Raw genomic sequence first — 19,331 nt, 5'->3', positions numbered from 1 at the left:
CAAAGAACTCTTGCAGGACACTACTTTCTGTCAGTCTATTGAGCTGTTTTGGCAGGAGTGGAAAAATATTCTTATTTTCACACTGACCTGGTGCAGAAATGTTCAGCATGGAATGCCGTGAGGAGCAGCCGCAGGGACTACCGCAACTTAGCCTTGAGGGGAAAACCTTTTTGGACTCTGAGCTGACTCTAGAGAAGTTGACAGATGCTGTTAACTAGATGTCATCAGGACTAGCACCAGGAATCGATGGTCTCTGCAGTGAATTCCTGAGGAGGTTCTGGAACATCATTGGTGCTGACTTGCATGGTACCTTATTGGAGTGCCTTAGAGCAGGATCACTTCCTGTTTCCTGTCAGCGAGCTGTCATTTCCGAAGAAAGGAGATTTAGCCTTACTTAAAACTGGAGGCCTGTTGCTTTTCCTGATTGTGGAATTGTCCCTTTAGTTTTGGGTGGATCGCTATTATTTATTTTCTACATTAAGAGCTTTCGGTTTAGGTGATGGTTTTCTGGCGTAGCTTGGTCTACTACATAACGGTGCTCAATGCATGGTAAAGATGGGGACAGGGCTGAGTCGACCAGTCCCTGTACAGTGAGGGATAAGACAAGGCTGTCCCATTTCTGGGCAGCTATATAGTCTGGATATCGAGCCCTTGCTGTGCAGGTTAAGAGGTAGACTCAGTGGTCTCTCACTGCCTGGGTTCTTAGAACCTGATTGTTCCCTCACTGTTTCTGCCTATGTAAATGATGTAAATGTCTCTAATCAAGGCGATGAACAGATTTTACACAAAACATTTTCATTGTATTTAAATGCTTCCTCTGCACGTTAGAACTAGGACAAGAATGAGGCTTTGTTTTGGGTGTCTTTTTTGGAACTAAATGGTTTTTAACAAAAAACTGGGTGGGAATGAAAGAGAAAGTGTGCGTCGGTTGTCTAAATGAAAATGGTTGCTACCCCTGCTGTCATAAAGGGGAAGAGCTTTGGTTGCCGACAGCTTGGTCACCTTGACGCTCTGGCACAGACTTCTGTGACAAGGCCAAGAGGATATTCAAGGAGCCATACTATATTTTTTTCTGGTCTGGTAAACACTGGGTTGAGGCAGCAGTCCTCTATCTGCCTGTTGAAGATGGGCAAGGTCTAATAGACATCCAGTCCAAAATTGCTGCATTACGACTTCATGCATTGCAGACATTTAGTTTCACACAAGAATTGTGACACCTGGATTGTGGTTGTTTTGAGGAATCTACTGTCTTTAACGACTTTGTGAGGACTGAAATACTGTAGTCTGCCAGTCTCATAGAGAACCTCAGACGAGCTCGCTACACCAAATTGGGCCATCTGATAAGGATGATGGCATCATCTTTGGACTCCCTGAGGAAAAACAGCAACATCACATCCACCACACTGATCAATAGAGTGTTGGAGGAAGTCTGTGCCGCCCTGCCACAAACCCTGAGAGTGTTTGCAGAAAATCACGTTCAGTGTGACCAGTGTAGTGAAGAACCGGAATACAGTTTCCCCTCCCTGTCCATCAGCCCAACTGTAGGGGAGTGACAGGAGTCAGCTGCTGTCTTTCTCAACTCCTCACCTTGACAATTTTCAGAGTGTAAAGTGTAAAGGTTCGGAATGTGCACTCACTGAAAGGGATGAGAAAGTCAAGGTGGACTGGGCTTTTGGAGCAGACGCTTCTCTGAAAGGGAGCTGGCAGTCCATGTATAAGCTACCCATTGAAAAACGGACAGCAGACCTCAAGTGGAGGGTTGTGCATGGGGCAATAGCTACAAATAGATACAAAGCGCACCTTGATCCGTAGCTGGGGGAGGGTTGCACTTTCAGTTCTCAAGTTAAAACACTAACACTACATTCATTTGTTCAATGTCCTCCTCGGGTGGGAGCACTTTACAAAGTTTTTTCTTCCAGGAAATGTACAATAAATGGATTTTGAAAACCAAAACCCTCTTCTCTCCTCTCTTCTAGACAGATTTACAGGGCTTGCTAATGCAGGCAGGGTGCGCAGGGTAACACTGTGTGAGCTTTGCTGTCCACGCTGGCCAGCTGTGATTAATAGTCCAGGTGGCCACCCCACTCTGGACAGAGGAAGAAACAGAGAGATGAGACAGATTCATGAGCAGGACTGAGAGAGAGAGAGAGAGAGAAACAGGGTTAAGAGAGCTTGAAACAGCAAAGCAGGGTTAGGGGTGGTGGAAAGAGGGACAGGGGTAGGAATCCCTTGCAGTGAGGTGAAAGTGATCCAGTTGGTAGAAACATGATGAAATGTAAAGAAAAGTGTGATATTTATGTTTGTTTGCAGCTGAGAAAAGAGTGAGGAAAAAGATCCTTCCTCACTCACTGCCCCCCCGATGCCCCATCTTACTTACAAAAAGGAATTTATTGGGTTTGTTTTGCCTTCCATTTAGCGCCACTGATCGATGTGAGGGAAGGATGCCATCATTTTTCATGGCAGATATAATGAAGTGGATACGCAGATTTCTTGCCACTTCTGCCTTCTCCCGCTTCCTCCTTTTTTTCTGTTGTCTCCCTCTCTTCCCTTGCCCACTCTCCCCTCCCAGTGAGAGGTGGCTGTTCCTCCCCATTGCCATTCTCATCATCATCAATCAGCTAACTGCTGGCCATAAGAGAGGACCTCTCTCTGTCTTGTCATTCCCTTTCTGCATCCTGCATTCTCTCGTTCTCCCCCCACCTTCCGTACTCAATCATCGACTTCTCTTACTTTCATGCCACACTTTCGCCGTCATTCGTCTTCCTCATTGTAGTTTCTCTCTCCCCCTTCATTCCCCACTCTTACTCCCCCATTCACACACCCTCCCTCCCCACTCCCCCAGTCTCATGTAAATTGATTTTCTCTTTGTGTACTGTGAATGTTTGGCTTGGTCAGTGTTGCATTCCTGGATGGAATCCATTTTGCATTCAATAAGACAGATAGCGATGGTGTGTTTACATGGATTATGGTCCTCTGACTATGAAAAATTGTAGTGTTGTCTTGTGAGTCCTGTACCGGGAGCAACTAATGCATGAAAGAAAACTGGGTTACTTCAGTTTCTAACTTCTAACATTTTCAGTGACTAAAATAGTCACCTGCTTAGTAACTTTTATAATTGTTAAAGAAGGGAATGTAGTAACTTGTCCTCCACCTTTTACTAAGTATTACATGATTCATAAACTGTTCATAAAACCAGCACATAACACTGCTCTCCTCCCCCCTCCCTCCTTAATACTCCATCACCCCTGCTCCACAGTAGGTTTCTTTTTCCCCCTGTACCCTTGCCACTTGTTTCCAAAGTCAGGAAGCCATCAGTATGCACATGTGTGTCTATAAGCGTAAGCAGGGTATGACCATACACTAATCAGTCCATAGGATTACAGCATGACCTTTGACTGCCCAACCATCCCTCAGCCTCCTCACATGACACTACTGTGGCTGCACTACATAACAACGACTCAGCAACCACCAGCAAACGACTGCTTTAGTTCATACAAGCAACAAAGTAGGACACAGTTTGTTGTTGCATCCACATGCTGAGAGTCCTAGGAAACAACCATAACGTTTAACTTCTCAGCTCCCATCTTCTGTCTTTTTAGCATGCAGGTATGTTTCTCCGACTGGAGCACAAGCACAGAACGGTAAAGCGTGATTCCAAACAAGCTTTGGATGCATTTTAAATAAGAACTTACTATTTGAAAGGCTGACACAGTTTTGATAGTAATAGCGTGGTTTTAAGTGATTTTAAAGCTGTGGTTGGTAATCCTGGAAAATCTTGAAAGTGCGGGCTATACTTTGTGTACACTATAAATATTCAACCATCTTTTCAAAGCTATACCCCAAACACTTGGGACTTGACTCACACTCATGTGCAATGGGAGCGCAGAGAGGGTGCATGCAGGCAAACTGGTCAATTAGTGACAGATGACCAATTCAGACCAAATGAAATGATTCGCCCTGTTTATTATATTCTCTTTAGGGCCACAGACATCATCATTTTTCAGACAAATTTGTTTATAGATGAAGAGCAGGACGTGGAGAGAATTTCAACAAATATGATAAAAAAGGTTTTTCAGAAACGACTTACCAGCTCTACCTTTAACTTACCATGCGTTCCAGCTGTCTCTTAAAAAAACCCGTAATAATTTGTTGTTCAGACTGCAGTACAGTAAGCGCCTTGTAGAAAGTCTGTCTGAGTGAATGTTTGCCTCTATATGACAGCCAGCTACAATACACTTGCGACCTGTCCATGTACCTCTTGCCCGATTTCTCCCCAAAAGTGAAATAGATAATGGATGGGTGGATTTCCACATTGTCTCAAACACAGTAAAAGTCTGTTTCAGTCTCATCTTCTGCTTATATTATCCTCGTCTTTGTTTACTTCTCCTTACTGCAGCTCCCCCTGCAGCCCTATCTGTCTAAATTACAGACATAACATGAGAATATAATTAGACATCTGTGTCTGATGTACTTGATTCATATAGGAGACTGGAGTCATCATGCCTCACCTCCAGGGGCTTTAACACCAGATCCTATCACCATTACTACAGCAACACCATAAGCATCTTGTGTATTATCTCCGTGATAAGCCAAGGGTGATCTTGCTGGCTGGTGATTTGTGACGGAGTAATTTGGCAGTGTTGTGTCATGGCTGATCCCAGGGTAACAGCATCTAGTCAGTCATTAACCTCTGAAACACACACCGCTGCTGACAGGTTAATTAGAGCTGGTTAGTATTGGTTATAGCGCTGGGGACGGCCACGTGCCTCGTAGAAACGGCTGATCTCTCGACAGTTGTTCTGTATCAGAAGATTTGTGGAAGCCGATGTTTTCTGATGATGTGAGGGAATTTGTGCCGCAGAGAACAAAAATATGTCAAAGCAGATGGAATGAGACTTGGATGATGGTGATTTATGTCCATTTCACAGTTCCCTCTCAGGATTATCTGCTTTAGTTTTTTCTCCCTCTTTCCCTTATTCATGGAGATAAGTTTAAAAATAAAAACTGATTATGGATAATGGAATTTTTACATGGATGCACCTCATCACCATCCTTAATCACAAAGTAAGTATCCCTAATATCCTGAGTTCTGTTTTTCCTGCAGTTCCACCCATTTTGGACCCAGTATTCCAGGACGTGCGTGCTCGGAACTATCAGATGGTGACTCTGAGGTGTACGGTGCTGCGGTCCAATCCGCCGCGTCTGACAGACATTCGCTGGTACCGTAATGGCGATTTCATCCGCATGCCCATGCCGGACCTGAAGGAGACTCCGGAACTGAAGTTCAAGCTTGAACCTACCAACAATGGCTCTTATGAGTGCCGAATCAGCAATTCTGCAGGAACATCGACATGCACATTTAATGTCTCTGGTGAGTGACAAGAGATTTTAATTGTATTTTATTTATAAACTTCTCAAGCCTATAATTTATCTGTGATGTTTTCTTCTGTCTTCCCCACCTATTCCACAGCTCAACCGTATAGTGCAGAATTTTACTATGACACACCGAACCCAGTCCGGATTCTGAAAGGTAACAACTATTCCTACAACCTGCAGTGGACACAGAGAGATCCAGAGGCCACAGACCGTATCATCGGCTACTGGATTAATATCCGAAAGGTAAAGTACTCCTTCACAAATACTTGCACAGAACTGCACATATTGACATGCGCTCACTCACACAAACCTGAGTGTGCCGTGTTCGTGCTCTGACTCTCTACAACAGGCAGGTACAAGGTTTACAAAAGGGACTCTCTAAATGTGTTTACAGAACACTCATGAGACTGACACTGATTAACTGGGATTAGACTATGGTAAACTTTGGTCACCAAACAAAAACACACATATGCAAGTGACGCTGCTTTCAGACGTGCATTTTCCTGCCAGCCTTTCTTGTGAGAACTCTGGATAACGTCTGAGTGAGCCTATGTGAAAACACAGCAGAAGATTATTCAGAGGATTCACCGCAAGCGGGTGGGCGTGTTGTTGTTGTTACAACATGCGACAGACGCAAAGCTGAAAAAAATAAAAAGAATACAAAGATCTCAGGTTGAAAAAGATGCCATTCACGTAAAAAACACTGAAGGTGGTGTTAACTTGGAAAAAGCAAGAGATTCCAATAACGGTGTTGACGTGCTGTGAAAAGAAACAAGTGATCTCTGCAGAGGCATGTGTATACGTGATTATCTGCCCTCTTCATGCTCTACCCAAACACCTACCTTCATCTGAAAGTTCCAGATATTTTTCTGTTGTTTTAAAAGCGTCTGACCAGAGAATCCCCTGCTGCTTTCTTCATATGTGAAAGGCAAACTCCAGACAACGTTTATGGTTTGTTGTGTCTGAGTCTTCAGGACCTTTATGAAAGTCTGACTGAACATCAACCTTTTTCTCCTATCTTCTTCTCTCTTCAACACTAAACACAGGTAGTTTCTCAGCTCTCGGGACCTGTCTTTATTTTATTTGCCCTTCTTTTCACTTGATAAATTGATATATTGTGGTGTCTCTTCTTGTTCGCCCCTTCCGGAGAAGAGCCAGCATATTTCCTTCAATTGTCAGGTCACATCACTCAGTCCCATCAAACTCAGTCAGATCTGAAGCGACCCATGAAAGCACAGCGTCTGTGTTCTCAGAACTCAACTTAACATCATCTCAAACTTCCCACATACTGTCACAGAAGGATTTGGACTGTCAGTGTCAGACGAGTGACAATAATGTCTCAACTCCTGATGCTGTGAAGTTGGGGTAAAAAGACCAGGCCTCCGATGCCAGAATTTGGTTCCAGAGACTGTTAAGGAAGTACAATGTTAATGATATTTTCATGTTTAATCTTACCCTCAAGCCATTGAATTTGCATTGATGTCAATCCACAATCATTCGATCGGCGTTGAATTAGTATTGCACTCACAAATATCAATTTATGATAATAACACACTGGAATAACCTCTGTTGCCTTTAAGTATCATAGATATCAAATCAGACTACAATGTAGATATACAGAAAATCACACACTGGCATTCGTGATGTTACACATGTGATAATTATGTCACACAGCCTTTCCATTACATATGAATAAATGTATGTTTAAAACCTACATACTATCGCAACCAATAATGCTCAAAATCATGATTTAGATTTAGGTATTTTTTCAAGTTTATCTAGAGGCGCATAGGTTTTACTGCTGACCCCAACCAAGCCCCCTTTTAACTGTTTTGGATTCAACCTTCTTCTGTGTTGTTTCAAACATCTATTCACAGATTACTGGCCCTGAGTGAGGAGACAGGAAGGATAACAGTGAATTATACACAACTGACTTGGGGTTGGTGTGTGTACATGAGTTTGTGTGTGTGTGTGTGTGTGTGTGAGAGAGAGAGAGAGAGAGAGAAAGAGAGCAACTGAGAGCAACTGAGAGAGCAGGAATAAAGGGTCTGCCAGCTTGCTTTTGTGCAGATGAATAGCTAATTTCCCTCCTACTTTAAAGACTTGGCTGCTTACCTTATTAAGAAAGACTCTTCAGGGAGATACGAAATGAGCACTGGCCTCCCTAAGATGCACATTAGATTGCATGCCTAAGCTCTCTAAAAACTCCTACTCCACCTCTCCCTCATTCCCTTTTCTTTTGTCTTTTGTCCTCTATCGTTCTGCTGGTATCCTCATTTCACTCATAACTTTTCTTCCCATCTCCTTCCACATTATTTCCTATCCCCAAGTCTGCGTTTCTTCCATTTTTCCTTCTCTTAGCTGCTGTGCTTTAAGTTCAGACTTAATGGAATTTAACGTTAGGTGAGGCGTGCCAGCTGAAATAGCACTGATACATTTATGCTGCAAGTTGTTATGCTGACAGTGTTGAAATAATGAGTTGCATTAAGTGGCAAGTTAGGACGTCTGAAATGCTGTTTAACTTTAACTTAATTTCAAGGAGTTTCACCGGCATGTGTTTTATTTCTTCCGCGACAGAGAGTGACCAAAAAGAGACAGAACGAAACAGAATGCAGGAGGTGCGACTGAAAGAGTGAAAGTGAAGGAAACAGTGCAAACGAGAGGAATAAGATGCAAATGAAAGAAAAACAGCAAATCTCACAGGTCCTCTCGACTATTAAATAGAGTACGAGAACATTCAAATGTAATTCCATCTCAATTTCACAACCCATCTATTTCTGCAACACTTTCTTCAGCTCACCCTCTTAACACCTTGACACTCTATCTTTTTAGCACATGCAAAATGATGTGGAGTTCTCGTGGGGGGGGGCAGGAACGCTCAGGCACACGGGAATACACCAGGACTCAGACCAGTTCATGTGGAGCAGTGCTACTTTAAGTCTGAGCACATGCTTCAGAATTTTGCTCACGTGCATTAAGTGTGTCCCATTTGTTTTATTTATTTTTTGTACGTTGAGGTGGGCAAGTGTTTGTGTTTTGTATTCAGTTTGTGGAGCTTTGTGTAATATATGTAAAGATACACGCATTTATTTTTACCTGCATTTCTAGTGTATGTATTCCTATATGTGTGTGTGTGTGTGTGTGTGTCAGACTACACGCTTTGCTCCATCAATCATTGCCAGGCTGTGAAATTCCTGTTTACACGTCTTAATTTAGTTTCATCCTCCCTGCAGGAGGTTCCGCTGTGTAGGAATTGACAGAGTTGACAGGCCCTCCTGGTTTCATCAAGCCCTCCTTACACCTTTTTCCTCACACCACAGCATCCACTTCTTTAAATTTCTTAAATGAGTGTGCTTTGATTTGTGTGAGATGATTAAAACGTGATATTTTTTTCCTGTTTGCAACAAGAGAAAGATTTATGAAGCCTTATGGTCATTTTGAAAATGAGGGTTTTCTGAGGATTGTAAATTGTAAATCTTTGCCAATTCCCTCAACCTTGAACATAAAAACAACAACAATATAACTCCCTGAGATCCCCCTCCAAGTCAGACATGTCTCTTACAGACTGAGACTTGGTCAGGAACATTATCTGGGTCTGAACTTCGTTGTTTTCATCAGTCAATCTAGACTGTAATTTGCCTCAATATCGCTCCCATTGCTTAGATTGTCAGCCATTGTCTGAAACGCTACTATAAACAATTTTTTTGTGGGGTAGGAGCATCAACAAATTAACAACCTACATTTCCCATAATGCATTTTGCCTTTTTTGCAAGTATTTCAGTGAATCATGACATGTCGTCAGTCACATGTCACAGACGCACACGTCTCATCCTGTTTTAAATGAAAAGCACCAAGTCTATACGGTATTTGTCGCATCTGGTTTTAATGGGTCAAGAGGAGATAATGAAATCTTGCATTCTTGATTGAAAATTACTGAATTTTACAGTAATTTTCCATCCAAATTTAAGAAACCTGTAATTTATAGGAATCTCTAAACATCAAACATTCAAAAACAAATGAGGACAGAGATCTTAAAATAAAGCATGAATTACCAAGTGAGCAATACATGTTTGTGTTTCTTTTCTCTTCATCCTTGTAGTTAATGGTAAACAGACTGTATTTAAACCGCACTTTTCTGGTTTTATCAACTACTCAATGCACCTTACAGTACAAGTTGCAATAATGCGCACAAATGAATGCGCAGCCTTTTTTTTTTTTTTTTCATCACCGACCATTCATACACTGTCAACACAGCTGTCAGGAGAAAGTATCTTCCCCAATGACATTTCGAAATAAAGGGTGGAGGTAGCAGGGATCAAACCTCCGACCCTTGGATTAGTGGACGATACTCTATAACTCCTGAGCCACAGCTGACCTGTCTCTTTCCCTTTCCTTGAAGTTGTGTGTTGTGTCGCTGAAGTTGTGCAGCCAGCACCTGACCTGGCTTCAGATCATAGCTACACACTCAGGTTTTCTCTCCACTGAGACACAGTCACGCACGGTCACGCAAACACACCCCTGCAAACACACACCCCCATTATCATATATATGAGAAATTAAAAATATTCATGATGAATTATAGTTGTACATTAAATCAAATACATGAATAATTTATGTACATAACCAACCCCAACTATGCAGATACACACCAGGCCTCAAAGAGGGGACAGCAGGCAATGATCCTCATACGTGCACACACACATACTCCACAAATGCACAGATGATGAAATGTTCACATACACACACAGAACATTAGTGAGCTGCTGGGTCAATCGTGAATGAGATCCATTAATAGAGGATTGTAGAAAAATTAACCCCACACTCTTTATTGTTTGAAGAACATCCTCTCAAGCTGTCAATCCGAATGTCTCTCTCTCTCTCACAGACACACACACACACACACACACACACCTCAACACTTTTATGTCTCAAGGCTGCTCCCGTTTTTTCACCGTCTTTCACACATTCTTTGTCTTGTTGTCTTTTTATTGACAACTCTGATGGAGACAGATGAAAACACTGGGGCTGAATTTCTGAAAACATCTTTTTTCTCTGGGAACGCAGCTTTTGTCCCCCTAAGACAAGCTGTCCCCAGTTGACTGGTCTAACGTCTGAAACTTGTCCCCGAGGATAAACACACACAAAAACTTCCATCTTTGTGAGGACACTCATTGACATAATGCATTCCTGAGCCCTTTTCCCTTATATTTACCATCACAACTAAACCCTAAACTGTAATCTTAATCTGTTTATAACCTCAAACATAAAACCAAGACTTTACCCATATATAGAAAAATATACTATTACTCCACAAGATGTAATATTCCAACCAGTCGTCACAAAGATTGAAGCACACACACACACACACACACACACATACGTCAAAGAGAGGTGGATGGACTTCTATATCGGCCCATCAACTACCACCACCTTTTCAAATACGTCCGTCACTCACGCCTGTCCTTTTCACTGTCTCCTTCTGTTGGTCGTCCCTCTACATGTTATATATCTTCCTCACTCTCCCCTTCCTTCTCTCCCTGTCTATATTACACACACACACACATTATATTCACTGAGCTATAGTGAGGGAAGCAGAGAGAAGCTGAGGTAGAGAGAGAGACTTTTACCTGCAGTACGAGCAGCTGAAATCCTCTGAGTCACACCCCAGCACCTCATTGATCCAATGTTTGTCTTCAGGTTCAGGGCATTGTGTGTGTGTGTGTGTGTGTGTGTGTGTGTGTGTGTGTGTGTGCGCATTTAGTCAACGTCATTTTTTTTCTGTCATCGTCTCCCACACACTTTGAAGACCAAACAAATGCGATCGCATGTCTGTGTGTGTGTGTGTGTGTGTGTGTCAGTGTGTCCACTCATGAAAAAGCACATTCCACCTACTTCTAAGGTTCTGACTCTTCAGCATTATGAACTCATCTCTCCCTGCGAACACACACTGATGCATATTACATGAGCTGGGCTTTTCTCTCCTGCTACATTCCACATAATTATGCACGTTATGTATAAGCAATGTGTAAATGTTTATATGGATGAAGCATAAGAATGGCTGTTTAAGGGGCACAGTGCATTTTACTATGTAACTGCTGCCATGTAAAATAGTATGTGTGATAATGCACATAATTAGTCACGGTGGTAACTGAGAGAAATCTGCACATACAAACACTGGAGATACATTTGAATGCACAATCAATGAAAGCATGAATCAAACACAAAATATTTCTATAGAAATATTGCATTTAAGCATTAATGGGATGAGATAGACCCGGTGGTGAAAAGTAGCTACTCAAGAACTGTATTTGAGTAGAATGTTTAGGTACTTGTACTTTGCAGTAATGTCTATCAGTGTTACTTTACACCTCTACCCCACTACATTTCAGAGAGAAATATCGTGCTTTTTAATCCACTGCATTTTACATTAAGAAAACAATAACATTTAATAAGATACAATACAACGTACCCTGCCACACAATCTTCTATCTGATTCTCTACAAAATTCTATACTTTTAGATTTAGACCTTTATTTTAGTAGATTTTACTTCTACACTGTTGCACTTCCTCCACTGTTGGATAATATATACATATTAAAAACTATGACTTGTTACTTATGTGTAATATTTTATCTATTACCACAAGTCCATAGTGACCAGAGATGTAATTTCAATCAAAGTGAAAATGCGGTGTGTAATTTTACACTTTTACCAGATATCTTAGAAGTAAGCAGGTATAATGTTTCAGGATTTACCTGTGAAAACTACAACAAAACTACTCAACAAAACACACTGTTGTTTGAGAAATCAAAACCTGTGACCTTTCTTCGAATTGATGGTCTCTTAAACCAAAAGGTCACTTTGCTGCCCTTTCATTAAAAGAGCTAGTGTCCTGTTATACAACACCCTGCTTCTACATCCTCTTTTTTTTAATCTCCTGTTTCCCTCCAATTATTTCAGGAAGTATGTAAGGATGCTACTAATGAGAACATGCAGCGAGGGCTTTGGTAACTAAACCTAAACTTTCTATATCTCTCCACCATAAAAAAAAAAAACAATTCAGGTTGCAAAGACCCTTAATGCCTTCTTATAATTTTGCACTTGCATCAGCATCGTAAAAGTATGTTTTAGGGAAGGTGAATCAGAGGAGAGCACATTATTTAGTGGGAGGTGAATTTATTTATTGAAAAATATTATTTAGTCTGCATTGAAAGATACCTGCTGTTGCACAAGGAGAACGAAGGATGTTCAATGACTAACAAGACAGGGTGAAAAGTCGGAGGGAGCGACTGAAATGGTAACAGCAAGACATGGCACTGAGAAAAGGAGATTTAACAGCTATTAGCAGCATGGTGCCTCAAGGGGAGAGGAAGGTTTTATTCCAGCCATGTTGCCGAACACTAACTTGCAGGGCTGTTGCTGCCGTGTGGCACTGGCACAATAACTGGAGTTATACCACATTTTTTGGCAGCCTGAGCAGGAGTCACCTGAGCCCTGTCAATAGAAATTACCATCTCAACCTAGTAGAGTTTGAATCTAAATAGCACGTCTTAACTCATGTGTCAGGTGACAGGAAGAAGAACATGTTTCAGTGTAACAATGTCACACCATGCAGTGCTGGTGCTATTATTAAGGAAGTGTAGGGAAGCATCAGTGGCTCATGACCTACCACACTGTGGACTTTGAGCACGATTTTGAGTTGCAATTTCTCTCGAGTGACTCATTTTAGAGTCAGGCCTATTTTAAGCTTTGCCTTGCGTCATCTGTCATGCAGTGTAAAAGGGAGGTAACAAGGATCACTCAGATAAACTAGACCACTCATCATCCAGACGACTTTCTGACACGTCAGGAATTTCGGTGGATTGTTGACACAGTTGAAGCATATTCACGAGTTGATTAGTAGAAGAAAATGTAGTTTACTAAAGAAAAAGAGGGAAATAGAGTATTGTGAAAGCAGTGTATAGTGATCATTTTTCAATATGGTGGCTTAAAATATAGTTCACTTAGCCAAAAAAAAATATAATGCCCACATCTTCCGAGCAGCTTGCGTGTCCATATGAGGACACCTCTTCTTTTAGACGTTTCTGCACACAGAATGACACACATGAGCTAGGTGGCATGTTTTTCCCTCGTTAGCTTTAACTTTAACTTCTGCTTCACACTATGTCAGAGGCGCTGATGCAGTGTACAGTCTGAGCAGTCAGGTCCTATCAGACAACCGGACCGTATCGTACCATGTGAGTTCTGAATTCAACTCAGATTATTTACTCGCACAGTGTGAGGTGAAATTTTAGAGTCTCACAGTGTATGCCTATCTTTACTGTTTGGATATGAAGAAGAAGAGGAAGCAGTTCTTTCTTTTAATATAAATAGCCCCAAAATGTTTTAATAAATCAGTATTTAATTTTAATATTTTATAGTCAGTGTAATATCAATCAACAAATGACGACATGTCCAGTAAATCCTTTATATTGTTCTGAAGTAGTGAGAATCTGTCTGTGTGTATAGTATGTGCTTATTATACATGATTTACTCACCATGTAACGGTTCTGTACCGTAGAGATCTATCAGACACACATCTACATAAACTCATCACACACAGTATACATCAATAGTACACACACACACACACACACACACACACACACACACCTCTGCTGCATGCATAACCTGATAATGGCATGCTGTGGGTGTACTAAGGTGTTATGGTGAAGTGGCTGACCTAATGCATTAGATTGAGCTCACTGTCAGGTCTTTAAGTATCTGGGATCAGAGGCAGAAACACAGCTAATGGATGCTCCTCTCCGTGGGCGGAATAACACAGCAATAGTTCTATTAAGAGCAGCGTAAAAAAAAAAGGAAGCAGAAGACAACAGGTGGACTGGATTAAAATCATAACTGTCTTCTATTTTTTACTGTAATATTACATGGCAACTCAATCTATTTCAGACTGTTTGTGGGAAGATTTGTTTCTTTCAAAATATTGAGTAAGGAAATCCAACTTTATGGCACATCTGTCATTAGTTTATAAGAAATATATAACATCATTATTGCAAAGATAAAAAAAATAAAGAGAATCTATACAATCCTGAAAATTGAATGAAATATTAATTGAGGTCTATGACGGAGAACGAGGACTATGACGGAGAACGAGGACTATGACGGAGAACGATAATAAAGAGGAAAAATTTCACAAGTTGTAGGGTTGTAGATTGAACGGAGCTGCAAAATCATGCAGTACTGTGTTTATATATGTGTGTGTGATGAGTTGTATATATTTGTGTGTGTGGAAGGGCAATAATACCTTTGAATAAAACTGTATAAATAGACCTCACCAAAAAGAGCAGGTACACCAGGTTTTTAAATGTGAGTAAACCCTCTAAAAAAGCTACACTCCATTCCCATTGCCAGGTGAGGAGTTTGCCTTTCTTTGTTTTCGTCCCTGTTGCGTCATGTTCAACGTCATGAACGTAACAAAAACTGAGGCGCTCTCTCTTCTCTGTGTCTGGAAGAATTAGGGCGTTCACCCTGGTGTCATGTTTATTACACTGCCGATCAAGAACGATGAAAACCTGTGCTGCAGAGTCATTTGACCCTAGAGTAAATGCTGATTGTATTTATGCATTGCAGAAAAAGCCAGATGTTAGTGGGTGTTGGTCAGTGAAGAGAAGGGGCTCAAGGTACTTGGATAATATTTGCTGAGAGGGTCAACTGAATTTCTTAAAAAAAGAGATAATTATGTTATATGTTGAATTATTGATTGTAAATGTTGGAACACTGAATGCAACTAAAAAACTAAACTTTGGGAAAAGTAATTCAATGATTTATCATAAGTAGGGTGGAGAGGAGGAAAAAGGTGTTTGTATTTGTATTTAAGACCACTTATGTACTCAGACTAATGTGGCCTCTTGCGCCTTTGAAGATGAAACAGCCTCCGTAAATAATTTCTTTGAAAGCTGGTTTACTTTGTTTTGGATAAAAGATGAGAGATTCTTTTAAAAATCCAAGATATGTACAACCCAATCCAGGTCCTGAGGTGTATTGGTTGGCTATATGCCCAGAACTGGCTGCATGCCCACATCTAATTTCATTTACCATAAATGGAAATGTGTGGACACTTGCACAGATATGGAAAAGTTAAACAATCTAATGACATGGTGATTAAGATGCTGCAGGAAGATAAATGGTTATTACTCCTACAACATAAAGCAAATATCAGTGGAACACTTACGGCCTGATATAATCACATCTGAGCAGACTCTATTTTTGCCTGGAAAAATATGAGCAGACCTTTAACCCTGAGTTGGATTTTGTTTGCTTGTTAATATAAAATATTGATAATTGTATTAAACTATAGGAATATGAGTTTCCCACCCTCACTAACTTGGCTCTTGATTGGTAAATAAATTGTAATAACATGAAAGTGGTACAGATGGTGTGAGGATGTTATGATAAAAACTATTTATGTCTGCACCGGTGCCAACTAGTGGCTGGTTTGTAAGGTTGGTTTGTCCCTCTGTTTGTCTGCCCCATTCTTTTGAACATAATATCTCAAAAAAGCTTTGAGGCAGTTTATTTACATTTGGTACAGACATTCAGTTGGACTCTGGGATGAACTCATTTAGATTTTGCTGTGACCTCACAAAGCAATAATGTTACATTGTGAATGTGATATATCAGGAACACCTCAAGGGAATTCTTTCAAGTTTGAAACATGTTCACTTGGACTCAAATTCATTGATTCGATTTGAGTGATCAAAGGTCAAGTTTGCAGTTGCTCTTTGAGGGAATTTCTTCAAATTTGGTACAAACTGGGGCTCAGGGATTAAGTGATTGGAGGTCTAAGGTCGAGGCTGCTGGGACCTCAGGAACCCATTTTTGCTCATAGTGAAGGCGTTAACTTAAGAATGCAAAAATGTCTTAGATTCTCGGATAAACTAATTCGATTTGGATGATCAAGGGTCAAGGTCGCTGTAGCCTCACAAAACATGTTTTTGACTTCTTAAAGAAATGTCTCTTGATGGAATTTCTTCAAATTTTGACCTGTTGTCAATTGACCACATAGATGTAACTGTAACTGATAACTGTTGTCAGTGGTCTAAGGTCAAACGTATGGTGATCTCATATGGGTCTGGAAAAAATTTGATTAAAACTTTACTGGTTGGTGGAGGCATAGAACTGCAGGGTGTAAATTAGAGTTTGATGTTTTTTTGCAGATACACACCTTAACATGTTCCTCCCCTTGCTTATGTGCATTTCTTTACCTGTGCCAATCTGGAACAAGCAGAACTTGCTGTCGTGGCAGATAGAGCTCAAGGATAAGGAGCCAGAGAGGGGTGTGCTGATGTCCCACACCATATCAGACCTGAGAATCCCCCTGTCCTACGAGGTCCGACTGGCCCCCATCACCACCTACAGCACTGGGGACTACATCAGTCGAATCATCCAGTATTCAGAACGTAAGACACTTTTTAAACCACTTTATCAAGCACCTTTGTTGATATCAACACAATCTTTCAGATAGACTTGAGTATTAGGTACACAGTATGTATAACTTGATGGATTAATCGTATCTGAGTGGTAATCGACATGATTTTAATTGTCTTGCAGCCTACACCTACCCGAGGCCCTCAGGTGAGACTTAACTCCCTCTGCTTCCACATTTCACAGCCCTCAGCGTGTTGTTGTTCCCTGATTGATGTCAGGGTGGTAAAGTTGGGGAGGCATGTTAAAGTTTGATGAAAGCTAATTTAGCTTGTACGCTGAGAGCGATGTCAGCACAAGTTTGTCAAGACAAAGTTTGCCGTGACCCATTCTTACCTTTCATTAAATCCTGTTGCTAGGGAGGAGAGTGCAGGAAGAGTGGGATGTGAGAAAGCAAGTGAATGTTGGAAGCAGGTCTATGACATTTTAAATGTCATGGAAAGAGTGGCTATGATTGGAGCATATGCAAGTTTATAAGGTTATACAGTAAATGCGTTATTGGTAAAAGGCTCTGAAGATATTATCCACTGGCTAATAGCTTAAAACTCTGAATTAATCTGTATTAAAACTATGTGGAATCTCGCCTTGGATGTGTCTCCTTTGTCAGCTCCATCTCACCCTCTCGAACCAACCCCTGCACCCCCTCCCTGCCTCCCCCCAATCTCTCTCCATCCCTCTCTGTCTCAGTCAATTGCAACTTGTCTATTTTCTTCATTAAGAGACACAGCAGCATTTTTCTGGCAGGAGTGGCAGTTGGCTCAGCCAGGGTGAGGCAATTAAAACAACAGCAGATTGGAACAGACTGCGAGAACAACAGCGCAAATTGAAAGGAACGCATGTAGTGGGGCAGGGTGTGAATAGCAATAGATTAGCTCCCTGAAACAAAGAAGCACACATAAGCCATCCTCAAGGGAGCAAGAGCCATATGCATCTGCAGCGGACTGCATGTGTGTGTGTGTTGTGTGTATTTTCGGGGAAGCTTTCACTGAAGCTTGGATGGTTTTAGATCATTATTGTTATACTGGCTTGCCTTAATTTTAATTTCTCAGTGAGCCTCTGATAATAGCAGGGCCCTGCAGATGGACTAATGAAAGTGACAACACCACAAAGAGGGGACCTAACATCATGTCTCTTGTTAAGCCAGAACAAGGTGCCTTGCAGTCCTGAGACAAAACTATGAGCTGTTATTAAAACATGCTTTTTGTATGTGTGCAGGTGTGTGTGTAAAAAAGGAATTCCAAACTTGCTTGAAGATTATCTGTCAAGTGAAGACATTTGATCACAGCTTCCCCAGAAATTTGTTGTACATCATATTCAAAATCATCCAGCTGAGGCAGTCAGATGGGAAAGGCCTCCAAAATATTTAGATGCACAACAATTACACACTCTACATTAGACATGGCTTGATACAATCATAGTCAACTCTTTCTGCATGTAGGGGTCATACATAATATGCAGTTTTCACTTTTAAGATTACATACTCTGCTTTCAACAATGCAAATGTTACTTTGTCAATAACTGCCATGCTGTCTGATCTGCACATTGGAAGTGTGTAGTTGAGAGGTTTGTCTGGAGCTAAAACGTTGCCATTCATTATCCAGGGAGATGTAGACCTGTAGGTTATGTCACCTGCTTGACATGTCAATGATCATGTTTTCCTCTCTTATTTTTCTTTCTTTCACACACACACACACACACACACATGCCAGACCGTGTATGTGGTTTCAAAGATGAGCGAATCTGTGGTTTCTCTCAAGACCGGAGTGACATCTTTGACTGGACGAGACAGAATCACCTGACGCAGAATCCCAAGCGATCTGCCAACACTGGCCCCGAGACTGACCGCAGCGGAACCAAGGAGGGTGAGAAATCATTTTTCTGCACAACGTGAATACTTGAATAATGAACAGACAAATCTGTTTCACTTCAGTGTTGTGTTACACCTGAGACTCTGGACAGTAGTGTTGTTCTGTTGGTTTTAGGATACTACATGTACACTGAAGCATCATGGCCGCGTGTTCAGGGAGACAAAGCTCGTCTGCTGTCCCCACTTTTTAATGTGACCTCAGTCAGAGGTCCCAAGGGCTCCGGCAGAGTACCATACTGTGTGTCCTTCTACTACCACATGAAGGGCAAACATATCGGTGAGTGCGTGCACACACACACTCACACACTCTTCTACCACATGAAATCGTCCATGGAAACAGAATGGCACACATTCATACAGTAGAGAATATACTGACACGCTGTACTGCTCAGGTTTTAATATCACTGGGCTTCTGTCAGAATCTGAACTCTGTGCTTGACCCTCGCTTGTAGAGTCTTGTCAGACACAACACAGCAGCAGTGTGTGTGTGTGTGTGTGTGTTAGAGAGAGAGGGGTAAGGGGGGTGTAGCAAAAGTTCTGTTCATATGTTTTATGCTTGTGCCTCAGTGTGTGTGTGTGTGTGTGTTTGGAGGTGGTTGAAGGGG

The 19,331-nt window shown here is 41.4% G+C and overlaps 1 protein-coding gene across 2 annotated transcripts in view; it reads left to right on the top strand.

Annotated features, from left to right (window-relative positions):
• Nucleotides 1-19,331, top strand: part of LOC109624889 (MAM domain-containing glycosylphosphatidylinositol anchor protein 1) — a 172,644-nt gene that overhangs the window by 127,194 nt on the left and 26,119 nt on the right. For both annotated transcript variants that reach the window (XM_069521827.1, XM_020079810.2), the window contains exons 10-15: nt 5,105-5,371; nt 5,471-5,619; nt 16,663-16,834; nt 16,986-17,009; nt 18,569-18,721; nt 18,842-19,003. In XM_069521827.1, coding sequence (XP_069377928.1) covers nt 5,105-5,371; nt 5,471-5,619; nt 16,663-16,834; nt 16,986-17,009; nt 18,569-18,721; nt 18,842-19,003 — 927 coding nt within the window. The remainder of the gene's footprint in view (nt 1-5,104; nt 5,372-5,470; nt 5,620-16,662; nt 16,835-16,985; nt 17,010-18,568; nt 18,722-18,841; nt 19,004-19,331) is intronic.

Source organism: Paralichthys olivaceus, chromosome 1 (genome assembly GCF_024713975.1).
Source record: "Paralichthys olivaceus isolate ysfri-2021 chromosome 1, ASM2471397v2, whole genome shotgun sequence".
Taxonomy (NCBI): domain Eukaryota; kingdom Metazoa; phylum Chordata; class Actinopteri; order Pleuronectiformes; family Paralichthyidae; genus Paralichthys; species Paralichthys olivaceus.
Note: the sequence above shows the minus strand (reverse complement) of the source record. Positions and strands in the feature narration are given on the sequence as shown.